The sequence below is a fragment of the Chaetura pelagica genome, unplaced genomic scaffold (genome assembly GCF_000747805.2).
Source record: "Chaetura pelagica isolate M959 unplaced genomic scaffold, ChaPel_1.0 scaffold627, whole genome shotgun sequence".
In the NCBI taxonomy this organism is placed as follows: Eukaryota; Metazoa; Chordata; class Aves; order Apodiformes; family Apodidae; genus Chaetura; species Chaetura pelagica.
The window spans coordinates 331,134-352,183 of NW_009953970.1; the positions used below are offsets into that span (position 1 = coordinate 331,134).

Consider the following 21,050-nt stretch of genomic DNA (forward strand, 5'->3'; position numbering starts at 1 on the left):
TTCCTGCTGGTGTGACTGAATTGAGTTGTTCAAGATGTTTTATTTTCTTACCCACCTGAGAGTGATTATACAGCAGTTCCTCTATTAGGAAAGGTCACACCAGTTATGTCAGGCACATCCATAACTTTTAAAATATGTTTATAGCTGATGTCCATTGTAGTTACAGGGAGTGTGATACATGTGTGAGCATCTGATTGTGCATCTGGAAAATACAAAATGTATCTATGATAGAAACTAAGAACCTGTCAAAACACTAGTTAGTTCATCTCAATGTTTAGTATATTAGATATTCTAACATAACAAAATCCCTTTTGTTTGAGCTGAATGTTTTCTCTCAGGAAAGTTCCTTGTATTGATAGGAGAAAATTTGACTGAAATTTGTTGCTGGGCTTTGGTTTACTGTGTTATCTGGGTAGCTGAAACTCCCAAATCTGTTATTTTAAGACACACGTGTTATTTCAGGTTTTGCATAAAAATTTCTAAGTTTGAATAACCTTTCTGAGGTACAAAACTATCATCTTCTTTTTCGTATCTGCTGTGCTTTCCTGGTCAGGACATCTTTAGGACCTCTATATTTTTAATTTCTTTTTCAACAGCAATACTTAGAAAGAAAACTTAAAATGCTAACTCTTGTTTACTGTACTTTCTATACTACTGGATGCTTAACAGCTTCTATGTTTCTAATAGTGGATTAGTGGTCTGGGACCATCATCACAAGGGAAGTTTTCCAGACTGAAAATATTCAATCTGTCAGTTCTCTGGTTAGCTCTATAACAGATAACTTCATACCTTAAATTATGTTCCAGAACTGATGAGATGATTAAAAATATGCTGTAAGGGATTTTCGTAAAAGCAGGAGTGAAGGAGGAAGGGGGGGAAATAAGGATGATATTCTTTTTAGGACTGATCTAAATTTTCAAAGTAGTTTTTACATTATGAGGGAAAATTGTATATCCTGCTCTTCAGAAAATTTAGTGCGTTTTTGAAATACGTTTTGTCTGAGACTTCAGTTTTATAGAAATACAAAAAATGAGATTTGCTGTCTTGCCTCAGATTCTGTCTTCCCTCCAAAGATCAAAAGACTTACAGTCCTAGGAGCTGTAGAAGTGCAATGACTTTTAATCTTTGTGTTTCTCTTCACACTGGTCTCCTGGTTTGAAAGGTAGCAGAAGCAAAATCTGCGGAGATGACAGTCTGCTTAAAAGTACAAAACATGGCAAAAAGCTACTAGCTTTGGTCCTGGAAAGGCTTGGAGTACTTCTCTCACTTACAGACAGAGAAGGTCTTTTGCCTCCTGCTGGGATATAGACAGAATGGGGCTTTCCAAAGGCGCAGCCAACCCAAAGCATCCCCCCTGCAATGACAACTTGGCTGCTCAAATGCCCCAAACTGCAGTTAAATTTAGCTGGCTTATCTAAGATAGCAAGGAAAAGGTTGCTATTAACAACCATAAGGACCTTATCAGATCAGTCTCAGTTTCAAAGGGATTCTGCCACTCATCAGTATCTTTGTGAAAGATGGCATCTTCTTCCTTTCCCCCAAGGAGTTAGCATTTCACACAAGCCTATTTAATCAAGAAATGAACAAGGTTGAAAATCCTTAAATTGTTTAAGCTTCACCTTTACTGGTGGCCCTAGAAGGATGAATGCACTCTGGGGAGGAGAGCTGAGTACTCTTTGAATCCTGATGTAAATTTCTGTCTGAGAAGGCTTGGTGGTGGAGCAGGATCTGCAAATCCTTAGTAATCATTCCTGTTCTTATTAAGGACAAAAAACAAGATATTTTTCTTTCTCTAAAAGTTGACTCTCCGCAGGAAAAGAGTTTTGGCTAGTCTTTCCCCTCCAGAGGCTGCAGTCTATGATCTCAGAAAGCTTATTTGCTACCTAGCTTTCTATTGGAGGGCAGCTCTTGTTTTCCTTTCTGCACAGGGGCTTTGTCTAGTATTCCCTTTTTATTTTTCATGGAGTTTTACATTTTTGGGGAGGCATTTACTCCTTCCATCATGATAGGCAGAAGCCTGACAAGCTTGGAGGCTAGATGAACACAAAGCTTCCAGCATGCTCTGAAGTGGAGTTTGGGCTTTTCTTCACTTTCAGTGACTAGAACTCATGTTTCCTTTTGCTAAATTGCAGCTGGGGAGATAATTTTTCTGGGAGTTTTTGTTCTACATTTAAACACATTTTTGCAACACTGGTTACACCAAAGATGTGATCTCAGGTCACATCTTGATTTTGTGATTCTGTGACTTTGTCCTGCCTGCCCCACTGTATATGCATGCCTGCCTGCTGGAACCTGAATGCTAGCAGTGTGTCAGCTCTTCCCAGCCAGCTTTAATTTATGTTTATGTGCAAGGTGAATAAGGACAAAAGCAGAAATGCTGTCACTTAATCACTGAGAGTCTGAAGTGAACAAGTTTAAAAACTGTCCCTCTGCTCTTGACTGTGTGATCACTACTTCTCCACTCCAAGGTAAAGACAACCAGATTAGTTTAAATTTTGTTCCTACACTGTGTACTCAATACCTATTGACCCCCCTTTCCGCTGTGTATATGCAATATTTTTATGTCTTTATTTTTTAGTTATATAAGTTTGATTTACAGAATTGCATAGATCCATCCTATTCCACAGCATTTGCAGAATTCCAATCAATTTGCTCCAATCTGGGAGCAGAGTTAAGTCAGAAATGTTTACTTTTGAGATTACCATCCCAAATTTGTTGCATTTTTCACAAAGCAAGCACTTATTTCACAAAGCCTGAGGAATATATATCTTGGATAATTTAATATTGTTGAAGCATTATCAGTAATCTTCTGCTTCCCATCTGTGAATCTGAATTTAGCATTACTATGTTGATATTTCATGCTCTCCACCCCATTAACATTTAGGATGTGTAGCAGGGGCCAACACTTCTCCATGCACAAGGAATTCAGCAAGATTAAAGGATTGGCTTTTACTATGCACGTTTTAAAAAGAATCACTGAAATGTGAGATGCTAGATATACCAGTGTGTTCTTTAGTTGATGAAGATAATATAAAAGTGAAGCTACTCTATATTTTTGGAAAGGATTGCTGGGTTACCAAGCTTTTTCAAGAAGGATGAGATAGTTCTTGAACACTGGTGACATTTTATAAGTTCTTTCTAGTTTGACAGTTCAGACTATAATTGTCTAAAATCAGAATGCTTTACAATATTACATATCAAAACAAGACAAGGTCAGAATGAGTAGGCTATACATGCTTTCCGGAAAAATGAGTGTTTTTAAGGACTCACTTTTCAAAGTGAATTTTGGACTGTTAACTTTTCTGTAGTATGCAGTCCTGTTTTATTAGAAAATTATTATTTTACTTCTCTGTCTAAATATTGAGTCTGTTTACTATTTCAACATTTTATTAATATTTTGTTTTCTCAGGGGACTTTCTGTGCATTTTATCAGATGAATAAATGAAGTAATTCAGAAACCAAATGTGTCTTGCTCTCAGTGGCTTTAGGGGACCTTGTCATTCCTGGTAGCCTTTTCTCAGGCCCAGCTGTGTGGCTCTGAAATCACTTGGCGGGTAATTAGGTATTTATCAGATTGTTTCTGAAAAGGGATGAGACAGTTATCTGACACAATTATCTTTGAAAATTGAATCCCTTTTTTCTGGTCCTGCTGAGGGCATTCAAAGGTACTGTGACTGTGTCCTTTGAAAAACCCTTGCTTTTTTAGATCAGGTATAACATGGGAGGCAAAAGGCAGTCAAAAGAATTTTTATTTTTAACCTTTCAGGCACTGGATTTTCTTTCTATCAAATATTGTTTCTTTTCCATGTGACTCTCTTTGAAAGTACTTTTGATAACAACCACTTCTTCAAATATCCACTGCTTAATAGTTCTTGAACATTTCCAGTATTTCTTACAAATCAAGAAATTGCTAATTGCATCAAGGTATTACTAATGGTATTTTTTTCCTGTTCAAAAAGTGGCAAGTATTTTATTATAGAAGAGCAATTTGAAAACATGATAGTTCATAATGGGAAGTATGCAACAGATAACAGTATTCAGTTTTTTCCAAACACTCCTTGGAAAGTCTGGGTAGATGAAAAACAGGTGGTTGCTTTAATACGTCAGAGGACAAAAAGACATAGTGGATTGGCAAAATAAGGTACAAAAAAGCTTGTTTTATTTAGACAATTCCTTGGTTGTGTTTTCAAAAAGCATGAACTTTAACATTTAGCTAGCTTTAAAGTTTTCTCTCTTGGAAAACACAAGGTTCATTCCACTGATTTTGTCACTAATTTGGATTAGAGAGTAAGCATATTCTTATTTTGAAGATACAGCATTGCTTTTAACAAGTTCAGACCTCTTTGAAAAAGCCTATTGAAGTCTGATACTTCACTATTCATTTCTGCAAATGCCTTTTTTCACATAATTGATGCAAGAATTAAGTATCTGATATACTAAGAGTACAGTACCACTTTCTTTCTCCCTGACATTTACAATGTGTGTCTGTAAAAAGAACTTTCCTTTTTAGTTTTGTCGTACCAGTTTCCATACATGAAAAACTATGAGAAAATGTGTTCTTATCATGCATGTTGTTTTCTTCTGTTGAATATATATAGACTAGTATCTGATGTTTGGCAGTTTTGTTAATTTGGTTTCAGAATCATGGTGAAGTTTTGTTTCCTGGTTATTGAATTACAGTAAAAAAAATAAAATCTCACTAAAACAAGCCAATGCATTTAAAAGATAGCAACCTTATAGATAATCCATTAATTTTGTTGTAATTTCTATTCTCATGACTGTGTATGAGCTATTTGCAGACACTCTGCCTCAGTCATTGACCCAGCTACTAACCAAAGATCATTGTTGGTTTATTTTTCTATTCTCTGTCTGCTTTACACCTTTTCTTTGTATATGGTAACAAACCAAAATACATTTCTGAATTTGTTTATTTTTCCTGCAGTTCTTTTCTTAGTGCTGTTACTATAGGATTTGCTTCACTTCTGCTTGCTTGCTCTTATTTAGATATGGACCTGTATTCTGCAAACAGAGAGGCCCAGGATGATTAAAGGGGATACAATTTTGAAAAATAATAAATTATATTTTTTTAAAAAACCCAAGCAATCTCAAACAGCAGTTTCGAAAGTCTTGTTTGTTAAGAGTCACATGGAGTGAGTCAACTGAAGCTCCTGGGGACTAGTTCTGCTCCTTTGGCAGGATTCTTCAATTATAGAGAAATGCAGCATTCTGCAAGTGGCAATTACACCAGGAAGCACAGCCTCGATTGGGAAGAACAACCGTAAGTGCAGCCTTCCTCTAGGTTTGAAACACAAGAAAATTTTAGTACGTTAGAGGTGCCTCTAATGCTGCATCACTTCTTCCCCTCATACACATGCTTGTGTGTGTACAGAGCAGGGTATCCTGCTCTGTGAAGCTTTTAGCTAAGACCTTTAAGACCTCTCACTCTCTTGTATGACTTTTTGGAGTCATACAGATAAAAATATCTTCTCTTCCTCCTCTCTTCCCCCACTTTTAAGCTATATCAGCAGTTTCAACAAAAAAAGGCAAATTAAAAGAATGAAATCACCCTCTGGATTTAGGAACATTTTGTCAATGAATTCACTGGTGATTGTTGCCAATTATCTTTGGCCTCTGATTGCTCCCCTGAGATCAACTGAATATAAAACAGAGAACAAAACCTGCAATACTGCGGGTCTATGCAAAATAATAGTTGGCAAGTTAGAATTGATTTTTGCATTCCAGGGAAATAATCAGCCTGACCACAACCAGCACTGCGATGACAGGCAATGGCTTACCACCCTGCACAGCATATTTTAGCATTATGCTATCTGCACACTGCTTACCTGTGGGTCCATAAGGTTATTCCCTATAAAATGTCATCACAAATCTCAACTTTCCACTTTTGGCTTTACATTGAAAACTTTTCACAGAATAAGTGATTTTCTAGTGGGTTTTTTTGTTTCATCTGTTGGGTTTTTGTTTGTTTGTTGTGGTTTTTATTGTTTTGTTTTAAGCTATAAAATACATGCTCAGCATGCTTACTCCATCCAGTCAGCTTCTGCTCCTTGACCAGTTGATGCTGCTAGCTTTTCTAGTCACTTTGCAATACAGCCTCTGAGCGCTTCTTGTCTAGTTTTCTGTGACTGGTAACTTTTCTCATTCTGTGCTAAACCCTTTATAATACTGCATTTCCTGAAACAAGATATGGACTACTGATTTTTGTGCTGTGGTTCCCAAACAGTGAAGCAGGGTATTCACTGCTGAGTCAGGAAGACCCCTCTGGAGATCATCTAGTTCAGCCCCCTACTCAGAGCAGCACCAGCCAGGGCAGGTTGCCCAGTCTGTCTCTTACATTTTATAACATCTTCAAGGGTGGAGTCTCCACATTTCTTTGGGCTACCTATTCTACTATCCAATCACCCTCACAGCAGAAAAAGCATTTTCTTATATTCAAGTGGAATTTCCTGTGTTTCAATTTGTGCCTTTTGTCCTGTCAGAGGTCACCATTGACAAGGGCCTGGCTCCCTCTTTCTCATTATGTCTTAGCAGATATTTATCCATGTGGATCAGATCTAATAAATACCTTGCTTTGTTATGCAGAAATTGTGTTGTGTTACTCACTGTCTCATTTCTGTACAAGTCCTTGAGAAAGACTTCTTTCTTAAAGTTGTCCCTTATTCAAAATTAATCTCAATTTACATAGTCAGATACATTAAGGAAACATTAGAGCTTAGCAGAGCTTCTGGTAGAGAGATTGTTTAAGAGACTGAGACTGGTGGAAGGAAAGATGTTTCTTTTGCAATAAGTTTGGCTCATCACAATGATTTTTCCTGTGTAGGCAGCATAGCAGGAGGGTATTTAGGGTTTAGGCCACAGCTATGTCACATACCACAGTTTGTCTGGCTGATACTACTGTTAGAGTTTCTGCTGCAGTCTTTCAGTATGAATGGATTACATGGACACAGCTTATTTTTTAATTTTTTCCCTTTCAATTATACTAGGTGAACTATTTCTATGGTACTGCTTAGGCTGTAAATATATCATACAGAGAATGAAGAAAGTTAAAAACTAGGTAGCACTGTTACATGTGTCACCTGCCAGCTTAGAAATGTAAACTGAACACATTCAATCTATTATTATTTTTATTAATTTTACTTTTGGTTTTCTCACGGTATTTAAAAAAAACAAAACAAAAGCTTATTATAAGTAAAGAATACATTTTGCTTCATAATTCATATAGCTAATAAGTTCTAAAAAAACGAAATGTTTTGAAATACTAAAAGATTCAATACAGAGGGCTTCATGAATACCTTTTGCTGAAACTCTCACTAACAGGATCACAGTCCAGATCCAGAGATACTCTATACTGGTAACTACTACAGGTTAAACAGCTTTATGTTTTTTAGCTGCTTTGATCTTAGTAGAGTTGATTTACTTCATAACAGAAATGGAGCTGGCCCAGACTTTTTTTCCCTAGTTCATCAACCCTCTGTCATTCTTGCTCCTAAATGGAAAAAGTTGAGACAATGTATGGCAGTGTTTCCTTCTCATCCTCCTAGAACTCCAAATAAATATAGTTTAACGAAGACAGGATGTTTAAAATCGTAGAGGGGAGTTCTTAATTTCAGTGATATATAACTTTACTGATGATAATACACAGTTCAGAAGTAGTGTCAGTGTAAACAGAGATGACCAGATAACTGAGTGTCCAACTAATAGACATTACTACTTTATAATGAAAGGACTGAAAGTATGAGAGGGTCCGTCCAAAATCAGCAGGCCTAACAACACATGACAAACAAAAATTTTGTGCATTCAAAATGAATTAACATTGCTTCCAAAGTAATCTAGAATTTTCTGTTTTTTCTACTTTCAATGAAATTTTGCCAATCTGCTCCAAAATGGCCTTTAGGTAACAGCAAATCAAAATTCTTTCTCATTTCGTAGGTAAACAATCTTCATTGGCATAATATTTACCAAAGTGCACATATTTCATAAAGGGACGTTATTTTTACAAGTTAGAATTTTAATTACCTGACCTTTGTGTCGTTTTTTATTCTATTCAACATTCTGTCAAGCTGGTTGCCATTTCTGAGAGAAGCAACAATAATAAAATGAGGTGGGAGGGAGGGAAGAAGGCAGAAAAAGAAAACCAGCAGTAGTTTTAGTGTTCTTTCTGTGTCCTTCTGCTGCTGAATGCTGCACTGGCTGTAGTGATAAATAGCCCTTTACTTGGAAAATGGAAGAAAATAATTGATTAGACCCTCTCCCTACATTTACCATGGTGTTTCTTTCCCCTCTGGGTTTGTGCAGTTTAATTTGCCATTGATTCTTTAATGATTATAATGTCATAGAGGAGCCAGTGTTTATCTTCATTGTACACTCTGCACAACACATTGGATCTGAATCTTTTCTTGCACATTCTGGTGTAGATCTGCAGTCATTTGATACAGAATTAAGTCAGCTCTTAGGCCAGCTGAAGTTTATATGGTGAGTGCATCCTTCTTCTGTCACTGGAACCATCTAATTAGTGCCAGCCCTTATTCTGCCATTCTAGTTTTGTATTTCAGACACTGAAAGACTAATTGCAGAAAAGGATCAAACTCTCAAACATTTAGCTCAGTTATTATAATAAATAAGGTAATGTTATGCTTCTGAGAATGTGTGTATTAATAGAAGTTCTAAATGCATGTGGCAGATATTTCATGGGCTTTTAGTATATATTAGGGGAACCACAGTTTTAACTGACTACCTGAATCCCTTTGGTTGTGATACACTTCTGTGGGTTTCTTCCACAAGCGTGGTGGTACTTCAAGTTCAAACTGTAGCTGTAGACTATGATAATAAAGATCTTGTTTCTATTCTGCTGAATTCAACTTCTATCTGACAACTATTTTCCATTCTGATGACATCTGTTTCTACTTTATCTCCTTGGTGATCAGGACTACTATTTCAGAAGAAAACGATATACTCTAAATACAGAGAATCACCCTCCTATTCTGGATTGTTTTCAAGGAATATCTATATAATTGGTTTTAAACTGTAGAATAAGAACTTTTGTTTTCATATTAAAATTACTTGGCTTCATTAAAGCCATCTTCAGTGATTTTTTCTGTGAGAATATTTTTAAAAAGACTGAAATAATTTCAGGGTTTAGAATTAAATTTTATATTTCAAACATAAAACAAGCACAATTAGAGGGAAAAAAAGGTTTTAACAGACAAGCCAGGCAGTGAACATCTGAGCTCCCTGTGGAGCTCTGTCATGTACAAAGGGAATAAAAAGAACCCATAGTCTGCTGATAAATTTAATGGAAGAGAAAGGTATGGAAAAGACAATTTTGGATTCATGCATAGGATGCCTTGACAGATAGGGCAAGCGCTATAAAGCGTGTTGCTGGGATTCATTTACCTCTGCTTCAGTCAGCTTTATTATTGTAGTGGGTTAACTGTGTCTAAAGAGCAGAATTTATTGCTGATTAAAATAGAGTTAGATGGTGAGGAAGAAAGTGAAAAAACTAACACACCCCTTCCTCCCCCACAGCATTTTTCCTAGGCTGAACTTCAGCCCTTCATCTTCAGTTCCTCTTCCTCTGCTGCCCCCCATCCTTTTTCTGGATTGGTACAGGGGAGTGGAGAATGGGAGGTTGTGGTCAGTCCATAACAGTCCTCTCTGCCTCTTCCTCCTTCTCCCACTTTTCCCCTGTTCCAGCATGAGTTCTTCCCACAGGCCACAGTCCTTTGGGATAAACCTGCTCTGAGGTGGGCTCTCTGTGAGCCACAGCTTCCTTCAGGGCATGTTCACGTGCTCCAGCCTGGAGTCCTCCACAGGCTTCGGTGTGGACATCAGTTCTAGCATGGTCCTCTCCATTTGCTGCAGAGGAATCTTCTCTGGCACCTGGAGCACCTACTTCCCCTCATCATGTTCTCCCCTTGGTGTTCCCTGTCGTGTTTCTGACCCTTTTTTTTTCCCTTTTCCTCTGCCTGTCTGGGACAGTGCCCTTTCTTACACAGGCTTACCCAAATCAGCTTGGTTGACAGGCTCAGCTGTGTCCTGTGGTGGGTCTGTTGGAGACTGCTATGTCTGACACCAGGCACTCCCTAGCTTCTCCTCAGAGGTCACAGCACTCGCTGTACCAGCACCTTGCCACATAAACCAAATATGGTTTGGTCCATCAATCAAATTCTGCCTTCATAATGTGATAATCTTAACTCCTATTGCAATTTATAGGGGTTGTGTTATTTTGACATGTCGTGTAAGCACCTCACATTATTATGACAAAGTAAATCCGTAACTGAAATTGGGTGTTAGTTTTTGTTTGTTTTTTTTTTTTATTTATTTGTGAACCAAATTCAATGGGCTGACTCATCAGTTTTGAGTTAGAAGAACAGTCAATCTTTTCTTTGGAGGCAGAAAGTACAGATGAAGGAACTGTGGGAATCTGAAGCCAACATAGTAAACGGATTTATAAAGCTGGGCTGTACAGAGAAAGAAATCAATATTCTAAAGGCCTGAAGTTGCAAATCCTCGTTTCAATCTTGGAGTCATATCATGAATAGCATTTAGGGCAGAATGTAACACCTTGCCCATTAATTGCTGTTAACTCTGCCATTAAGAGCTGTCAAGCTGCTTGCAACAGAAGAGCAGACATACAAGTGATAGGGGAAAATTAAAAGAATAGGACTGAAAGGAATTGGTGTTTTGTGTGCAGTGCAGATGAAGTGAAAAAAATGAAGAAAAATATTTTGTAGGATTCAGATAATAGCAGTAGCAGCAAATGGAGTTTTATTATTTCTGGTTGCTAAGATAATAGAAGCATATGTGTAACACAAGATGAAAATGGAAAATGCAGCATGTATAGGTGATTGAATCTATGCATATTTAAGTTATTTGTGCATTTTTGAACGTCCAGAAGTATCAGATGACAATGAATACTCACAGTTGTTATGCATCTCTTCTATCTGCAGTCATTAAATATGTATTAGGTTTACAGCTGAAAATTCTCTGTCCCAGCAGACTGAAGAAATGACTGATGGTACCAAAGGTTTTTTCAGTGTTACAATTCTGTCTACTGGCATTTAGATGATGTAGAGGTCATAATACAAACTGTTCATCTTTGAGTATACAATCTTAATTACTAGGGGAATGAGTAAGAGGAGAGAGAAATGAGAAGTGCAGTTGTAACATTATCAAGTTCTAACATATTTATTGTTGGAATAGAGCTTCATGTGTCAGCCTGCTTCACATATACAGTTGTGTTCAGTGGTCTCTAATTGTTGGTTAGGGGAAGGTAATTACACACATCTAGTAACCTGACAGACACTTAAAATAGTTTCTCTTGTTGTCAATAACTTGATATGAACCCCAGGTACTATGCAATATATGGGACACTGCAGTCACACACATTTCAGTTTTTGTGGAGGTGAAGACAGCCCTTATACAAAAAAAAAAAAAAAGTCATGGTCTCTTGTCTTGCTCCTGGCTGGCTTGCCAATAATGTCATGGTTTGGGCCCAACACGACAACGAAGGAGCAGCACCACGGCCGTTCACACCCATGCTCTGGGATGAGGAGTACAAAGCTCATGGGTCCAGATAAGGACAAGGAGGGTTCTTCACCAATTAAAGTCCCAGGCAAAACAGACTCAACTTGGGGAAAATAATTTAATTTCACACTAATCAAACACACACAGGACACAGACAACACACAGAGCAGGCCTTGCATATGTTACCCAACACCTCCCTTCTTACTGCGCCCAAATCACTTTGTTCCTGGTTTCTCTCCCTCCTTCCCCCCAGCAGCACAGGGGGGCAGGGGATGGGGTTTAGGGTCAGTTCATGGGCTGGTGGTTCTTGCCACGTCATCCTCCTCAGGGAGAAGGATTCCTTACAGTCTGGTCCTGCTTCCCCATGGGGTCCCTCCCATGGGAGAGAGTCCTCCATGAACCTCTCCTTCATGAGTCCATCCCACGAGTTCTGGAGCTGCTTCAGCCTGGGCTTCCCACAGAGTCATGGACTTCTTCAAGAACAGTCACCTCCCGTGGCTCTAGGTCTTCCAAGCTGTGTAATCAGAGTCCACTGGCAGCAAATCCTCTGGCCACAAAATCCAAGTCCACTGGCCAAGTTCACCCCTCCTGGCGCCTTCAGGGAATGTTCCACCACGTTCCTCCATGAGTGCAGGGGCACAGCTGCCATCTCGCCGTGGGTTGCAGGGAAACTTCTGCTTGGGCACCTTCTTGCCCTTCTTCCTCACCAGCTGTCAGCACAGCTCTGCGTCTCCAGCACAACTCTTCTTTTTCTTTAAGTGCTTCTCTGCTCAGTTGTTATATAAGTTCTTTAATATGTTAATCACAGAGGCAAATCTATTGTCCCTCTAAAGGCTCCTTGGCTGAGTTTGGAGCCAGGGGAGGTTCTCAGCTTATTACTGGAGCCACGTTAGTTTTGGTGGTCAGAAAAAAATAAGTCTAAAAGTCACATTTTTATTCCAAATCTATTCTTTCTTCATACCATTCCATTTTCATGCCAGTTGAATTAAAATTTTCTACCCTTAAGAACACAAAAGCTAACCAGAAGGTCACCTTAACTGTTGAAATGATTTCTGGGTAAAATTATCCCTAATCCTCATTTAGCAAAACACTTTGTCAAAAGAAGACTAGTGTAAAGCATTAACCCTGATTGTATGGAAAGCTGAAGAGTGTTGAAGAGTATTTAATTTAGGCAAGTGTTTAAGTATTTCTTTGAACTGGGATGGGTTATCTTGGTGGATTATCTTCACTGATACATCTTGCTGAACTGAGCAATTTCTTTAATAACTTGAGTTACATGACCAAAGAGCATGCAGCACTTTAAAATAAACGTGTACAATGGGGAGGGTCTTCATGTCTCCCTTTAAAATATCTGCTTTGCCGTTGTGTTCTCTACAAGAATAGTTAATGATCTGGTTGTCGTTTACAACTTCCTAATTGGTAGAAAGCTTGGCATTATTTTAATAACTAAAACTGTATTGAAACAAGCATACTTCATAGAGTTACACTGGGAAAAATATTTTGAATACTTTAAATATATAATTATTATTTTTTCTGTTCTTTTTTCCATCGTGTATTGCAGGTAACATTTACATTAGCACTGCTGAGCTGGTGTAATGCAAGGAAGGACACATCATGAAATGGAAACATTATCCTTTTTTGGTCATAGTAGCAGTATTCAGCCTTTCCAGATGCCATCAGTTACTGGGTCAGCTCATTCCAGGTAAGTACCTTTTATTTAAGCATAAATGCTCATGTTTTTATGAATCATATTTATGCTGTCTGTGTGAATATGTGCATGTATATACCTGAAGTTCTTTCCATGTATTAATGTGTGTGCATGTGTGTGTGTGAAGAACTTTATGAGCATATCTCCATATTTAAATACAGAATTTAACAAGTGCTGTATTGTCTATGCTGCAATGAGACAGCAACTGTGAAACAGCTAAAATGCAGTGTTTTCAGTGAAGTCCTAGAGATCAGGGATTACCCTGGTGCTTGCATATGGCGAGTCTTACTAGTGCAGAGAGCAGAAGTAAGCATGTATAAAAACGACAAGGTATTTCAAGAGAAGGTGGTGGTAAAATAGGTAACCTTTATCACTTTAGAGTACAGAGAATTTTTAGTGAAGTAACATAGAGGAAACAAAATCTGCTGTGTTGTTTTGGGGTTTTTTTAAGCATAAATTTGTAAAAACAGATTCTGAGTCATCCTGAGTAATCATTAGTATTTGTTAGGAAAAACCCAAACAATTATCAGTATTGCTAATCATGTACTACCTTTCAGTAAAATGGAGGAAAACACAATAGACGTATGAGTAAGTCATGTGCTGATTTTTTGTGATTATTTTTGTGATTATTTTTTTCTGTTTTGCATCTGAATAATAACATAGAAGACTCTGGCTGGATGTCTAAGTTGGATACATTTTGCGTGCATGTGGAATTTTGTGGCTGTACAGTTCCCCTTATATCTGTGGGCAACTAGTTCCAGTATAGGCTAATAAATTAAAAGAGAAAGGAAAAGTGGCTTTTTTTTTTTTTTTTTTTTTTTCTTTTGAGAATTTGTTGACCTATAGTTAGTGGTGATTCATGGAAAGGAAATTAAGGAAGTTAATTTATTATTTTTTTTCTTGGTTTTGTTGGTTTCAAATTCATTATGTAGGAGATGCAAAAAGACTCCAGAATAAAGGAAGATGTAAATTAAAATTATAATTTTAAAGTTTGACCTAAAATTTCAAACATAATTTCAAAGCAATTTACCTGTCACAAAGACATCTCCTTTTTTTAGAAGGATACCTGCAGATCCAAATGTATTTGCATGATAGCTACCTCCATCCACTTGCATTGGTTTCAATTTAGTCATAGACTCTACTAAAAAGGCTGTTTGCATTGTATTACCTTTTTTTCTATCAAATTAGTTTCAGAATAAAATCACAGGCAGCGTTTTGATTTTGTTCCTGCTTTCTAATTTTCATCACAGACCTCAGGCTTGAACCACGAGATTACTCTACTTGGCCAGACATCAGCATGCTCAGCTTTGCTGGCAGGTTGCCAGTAGTGTGATTATCACAAAAGATCAAATAAAGCAGGGTTTTTTTGTCCTTTAAGCAGTTCATCCCATTCATTTTGCTCTTTTAATGTCGTTTCCTTACAAAGGCATGTCTGTCTTTTAATGTATTTTTTTAATGCACAGAAAGAGAGAGACCTGTGCAGAATCTCAAACTTTTTCCTCCATTTAATGGGGAAAAAAAATAATAATAATAAATAATGGTTCTTTAGAATTCTCCTCTATTCATAAGAAATATCAATTGAGTAATAAGTAACAGCTTTTTCTGAGGATTGCTAAAAGCATTAAGCAGGTAAAATGTGTGTGATCCTACTATGACCAAATTAAGTGTGTTACTTTATTTAAATGAAAACTATAGCTTCAAAATAACAGATTCAATGAAATAATTTTTAGATTATGTTATTAAAAGCCTTTAAAAACTGAAATCTTATGGTTTCAAACTCTCCAGTTCTGTCTTACATAAACCTTGAAAATTGTTCCAGTTTATTGATGATGTACCTTTAATTTCTGACAAACTACCAGAAATGTGTTAAAGCTTATCTTCAGAACTGGAGTTCTCAACTTCAGTAAAATGTGATGAATTTTAATGGTGGTCTTATAACTTTGAAACATTTATTGTAGTTTTTTTGCTGAATCTTTTAATATATTCTTGTTGAGTCTCACTCCTTTGCATATGGGGTCCACAGGGAAGTACTGTCTCCCCCCTTTATTAAAATCATGGCTGAGCCTTTCATCTCATGTCATTACATCTTACCTCTAGTTCACATACAAAATACACTCTCAATTCCAGTATGACTGTCTCTTGAGGCATAAAGTATCTCTGCTTTGGCACATATTTATTTAATCAGGGGTTGAACATTATCTGTGAAAGACGTGAATTTTCTTTCCAGTTGCTCTGCATATTTTAAAGCTGGAGAACTTGGTAGTTGATTTGAAAGTGCACTGATCTAAGAAAATACAGCATTAACTAACACAATATTAAGCTTAGATGCATATGTTGAGCTCTGTGTTTTCAGTTAAGCCATTAATATGATTTAAACTTAGCAGTTACAACATTGTCAAAAAACATAGAACTGCAAATCCCACATGCAGCAAAAATGGTAAAAATGTAAACTGAGATTTTTTTATTAATTTTTTTTTACCTCAGTAGAAGTGAGTGCAAGCTTTCAAGTGTGTGGTCTGTTAAAAAAGATAGTAGGAGCATTCCTCATGGGTTTTGTTGAGCTTGGGATCAACTAAGTTGATCAGGTAGTATTGTGAAAGTGCCCTTCATCTCAACTGGAACAGTTGCCAGATATGTGCATCTAGTCAATCCTTGAGCTTTGCAGAGATATCTGGGTGAAGAAAATCATGTAAAGCCCTGGCATGACAAGTTTTGAATGCTCCTGGTAGATTACTAATATGGCTTTGTAACTGAATTCTCTGTAGATCTTGGGGAGAGAAATATGAGGAGAAAACCTTTTTGAACCTAAATTTTTGAGAAAAAAATTATTTCTAGCACTGAAAGATTTTTATTTGTTGCTTCATAAAGAAGATCAGTGTCTTGTATAATGTAATGTGTACTCATTCATTCTTCAGTGCCTGAATGAATTTTCAATCAAATATCAAAAAATAAATCTTTCAATGATCTGAATAATGCATTTAATAGTTCAGGTGAAGAATTTAGCTCATTTTATGGTTCTGCAGGTTTTTTCTGAGAATAATGTTTAAAAAGGAAATGTTCAGCCAAACCCAATCTATAGTTTAACTGTTGACTATCTTTTGGCATAGGCTCATAGACAAAGAGAATTGGATGCTCAAATTCCAAGTGAAACTGTAAAGGAAGAGTGAAGACTCATTGAGCTAAGGAAATTAAATGACCAGTACTCCCTTGACACTTCTCAAAGAGTAGCGCATATGGATTTAAGTTCCTTCCATTGAGAGATACTTAAGGATAGTTTTTACCCTTTCAAAGCAAGTGATCCAAAAGCTGAGCTCATATATAAACAAGATTGGTGTTTCGGTTTCTATAATTTTGTCTTGTTTTAAAGTTAAGTGATTTTCTCAACTATTTAGTGATGAGCCAGTAAGCATTTCAGAGCATCTCAACAGGCAGGCCTAGTTTGTAGGTCACTGGGGAAATAAGGCAAAAGGTAGAAGCCACAAAACTTATGTAAAGCTCAGGGGTAGAGCTTTAAGTCCCAGAGGAATGTTAATTCTAAAGATAGAAGGCCGTGATTTAACATGGTCACATTTTAAAATATATTCCATACAAATTCCACTTACTGAATCTGAGCTTAAATTAAGATAACCTTTAGCTATTTTTTTATTGAGGACATAAGTATAAATGTAAGACTGGAAGTTGTCACCATTTGACTCAGGTCCGACGACAACACTCTCAATCCTCTCCCCCTCCCACCCAGGTAGGGAAGGAGAGAGAGAAAAAGAGAGAGACTTGGCCAGATTGAAAACTAAACTACACAGCTTTAATTAAAACACTAATGAATTATATAAGAGAATATATACAATTATATACAGATATGTTCCGGTATAGGCAAAAGCCTCTCGCCTCCCCTCACCTCCAGCAACTCCCACAGCTCTCCCCTCCGATGGGACAGTCCCGAGGAATCCCAGAGCTGCTGATGGAGAAAGTGGAGAGTTATGAGGGTCAGGAGAGCTCGAGCCTAAGGGTCAACGATGATGGATGGACAGAGTCCTCCCCGGACGCCAGCCATGGATGGAAGAGAGAAGGGGAGAAAAAAGAAGGAAGGAAGTTGTCTTCTGTGATCTCCGACCTTCCCCCGAGCCTACGTAGATTGATGGAATGGAATATCTCTGGCCCATTTTGCTGTCCATCTAACCCAGCCTCCCATGGGGGGGGGGGCACAGATCTCCCCATAGTGTCTGAGCCAGCAGAGTGAAGACACGACCTTGAAGGCCCAGCAGTTACAAAACATTCCAGTGTCTTATAAACCTAGCAGAACACACAGTTGCTAGTTAAAAGAAAGCTCACTGAAGGAAAAAAAAAAAAAAAAAAAAAAATCAGCAAAAGGAAAACTGGCTTAATCCTGGCTCAAACCAGGACAGAAGTATATCTCTGATGTAGAACCATGGAAAAAAATTAGCATAAGGAAGTCATTTAGTCTGATGTTCTTGCTCAAAACAGTGCCATCTTCAGAGATAAATCAGGTTGCACAGAACTGTGTCTGCCTACATTCTGAGCACCTCTAAGGTTGGATATTTCATAACTTTTTTGGACCAGTCTCAGGGTGGATTTTTACTTCCATTTAGAGACAGCTGAATCGTTTTCAGTTGCAATGTGTGACCCTCACATTGTCCTTTCACTGTGTGCTTCTGAGGAGAGTCTGACTCTCACTTCTGCAAAACTTTATTCAAGGTGGTTGAAGACCACATAATTAGACTATTATCTTATACTTTACTATGATAAATCAAACCATCTTCTTTAGTCTCTTCCAGTATCTCATCGGTTTCAGCTCCCTGACTGTCTTAGAGATTCTCCTCTGGCTGCTCTTGCATTTTTCGGGTTCCCTCCCATTTTTCAGGTTCTGTCCTGGAATGAGTGACCCAAAACTAGATGCAATCTTCCACATGCAGACTCATGAGTAACAACTGGAGGAAACTAATAATCCCTTGACGTGCTGGTTCTGCTCTCATTAAAGCATCCCAGGATGTTGGTATCCTTCCCTGGTCCAAGGGTACACTGCAACCTGAAATTAATTTTACCAACTTGGACTACAGATTGGTCTCTGTATTGTTCTTAAGTTTCCATCATATAACTTCTATTGTGGAAAGACTCATCGTGGATTAACTATTCCATCAACAAACTGTAGCAGCAAGAAATACCATGTTTTCATGCATATTCTCATGTAATTTGTTTTCATAGGCTTTATGAAATTTCACTCTTGGTCATAAATTACGGTTTTCTATCCTAATTTAACCTAGCTGTGACAAATGCATCTGTAAGTGATGTGTACCATGGGATGATGATTTAATGTATAATTTCCAACTGTAAGTGCCACCAAGTTTGCAGATTATGGTATTCAAGGTCAAATTCAGAAATAGTAGACAAGCAGTTTAGGCCTTTCAGTTTAGGTCAAGGAATATATGGGAAGATGTGCTTCTGTCATCCATGTCCACTTAACTTGAAACCAATAGAAAATAGTGTTCAATTTTAATCTAGAAAAACAGAAAAAAAATCAGAACCACAGAATCACACAGAATCATAGGAGTTGGAAGGGACCTCAAAAGATCATTAAGTCCAACCCCCCTGCCAGAGCAGGATCACCCAGAGCACATCACACAGGAACGTGTCCAGGTGGGTTTTGAATGTTTCCAGAGAAGGAGACTCCACAACCTCTCTGGGCAGCCTGTTCCAGTGCTCTGTCACTCTCACAGGAAAGAAGTTCTTCCTGATACTCACGTGGAACCTCCTTGGAACCAACAAAATGTTCATGTTTGCCTCTTCCTTCACTCCCATCCCTGCAATGTGCATAGGTCATAGTGTAACCTCTTGTATAGAGGAAGCAGTACCAACTGAGATAACCTAATTTGACCACTGTGTATTTCTATGCATGTGTATATGCATTTTTGTGTATACATAACATACAATTATCAGTTAGCAACTCTTAAGACTGAAAAGTCATCTTGCCCCATGGAGTATTCAGATTACTTTGAAGTGCAAGGAAATATATCATCCTTGCAAAATATTTTAGAAAGTTTTTCCACTAATTTATATTCCTATATCCTCATATTCATGAATTAATGATAGATCACATCACGTTATGATACAATGTATTTTTTTTTTTTCAAGGAAATATTTTGATGTTTCCAAGGTATAATGTACTGTGATACCATGTGTAATTTCAATTATGACTGTACAAGTCAGATTACTTACTAACACAAAAGATAATTATTTCATGTTATCAGGCAATGGAAACTGTGTAGTATATCCTTCATCCTGTTTTCAGTTAAGTTTACCTATGTAATGATAATGTAATTTGTCTAGCTGTTTTTTTCTTAATTTGGAACATTGTGACTAGATTCATCCTGACTCTGTCAAACATATGCCAGCTGATTTTTAGTTATGTCGTTTACTTTGACATCAACACATTTTCAAAGTACTCAGCTTCTTTCACATTTGCTGGCTTTATCATGTGACCTTTTCCATTTTTGTTTCAATTTGTTTTGCAATTTCTGTTTTTTTTAGTCAAAACCCTTTCTGCTTGGGAGGATAACAAAGGTTTGTAATTCTTACTAGTAGGACTGTTGTGCCTGGGAAAAGGACATATATTTAAAAAAAAAAAAACAATCACACACACAAAAAAACCCCAAAAACCAAACCACACCAATCATAGCACATTCCTTGCCTTCCAGAGATTGTCACTGTGTACACTGAAGTCTTAATAAATAAAAAGATTGCCAGCTGTACTTCAATTCCTGGCTTCTTTATTAGCCTTTAAAAAGAAAGAAATAAAGCATGACACTTTATTTAATTATCTGAATAGATGGAGACAAACCAAGAGGCACAGTCAGCTGCAAGACACTTAATGAAGAAATCCCTATTTTTAATCTAGCTGCAGAAGACACTACTCTTCTGCTTTGATGATGTGGCCTTTGTGATGAACCTGGCTGGAAAACCACATGTGCTTCACTGTCTTTCTAATTAAATAATCAAAATGCACTGGAGCAAACTGAGTGACTTGTGTAGACCAGTATAAGTAATTTTAGTTCCTCTATTGCTTGCTTAATACAAAGTGGCACTGTTTTAGATTATGACTGATAGAGGTTAGATTCTACAGCTGCTATTACCGTGCCCGCAGGTAGGCGCCTTTGTAAGCCATTTCCGTGTGTGTGTAAGAAGGCACATTTTTCTTTGTTTTCCTTCCTTTTCTCTTACTTTTTGAGGATTTGATTGCAGAGGCATTTCCTCCATATTTTTTTTTTTTCCTCTACAAGCCTCTGTCTGATTTTCCTGAAAACATACAGATAGTCTTGTTTTGGGTCCAGTGACAGAACATTTGCCATAACTGATGTCAAAAAATTGGGTTTTGGAAGGGCTACCCACTACAATAAATTAAAAGACTAAGAAGAAGAAAAAAGATCAACAACTACTTAAATCTTTTTATATGACCATTATTGTATATATAATGAGGAGAGAATAAGATTTTCTGATATGGGCTTAACTGGCCACAGCTAATGTTTTTTTAAATCTGTAAACCAGATTCCAGAGCTGTTATTCTTAATTTTTTTGGTAATTACTAGGTTTTTTTTTACTTCACAAATAGTTGTACTTGAAGCTCTGAGCTTCTTAGAGGCAAACATATGCCAATTATGAGAATGGCATCATCAGGTCTTGAGTATCATAGACATTGTGAATTTATGTTGAAAAGCTTTGCTAGTGTATGTAGCTCCGAAGTTGATTGTAATGTTACAATACAGGTATTTGCATACAACAATCCAAG

General features: G+C 37.3%; 1 protein-coding gene across 1 annotated transcript in view; it reads left to right on the forward strand.

Moving 5' to 3' along the window:
• The first annotated feature begins 13,158 nt into the window (after positions 1 to 13,158).
• The window catches only part of ROBO1 (roundabout, axon guidance receptor, homolog 1 (Drosophila)), a 627,322-nt gene continuing 619,430 nt past the window's right edge, over positions 13,159 to 21,050 (forward strand). The window contains exon 1 of the mRNA XM_010002162.1: positions 13,159 to 13,246. Coding sequence (XP_010000464.1) covers positions 13,159 to 13,246 — 88 coding nt within the window. The remainder of the gene's footprint in view (positions 13,247 to 21,050) is intronic.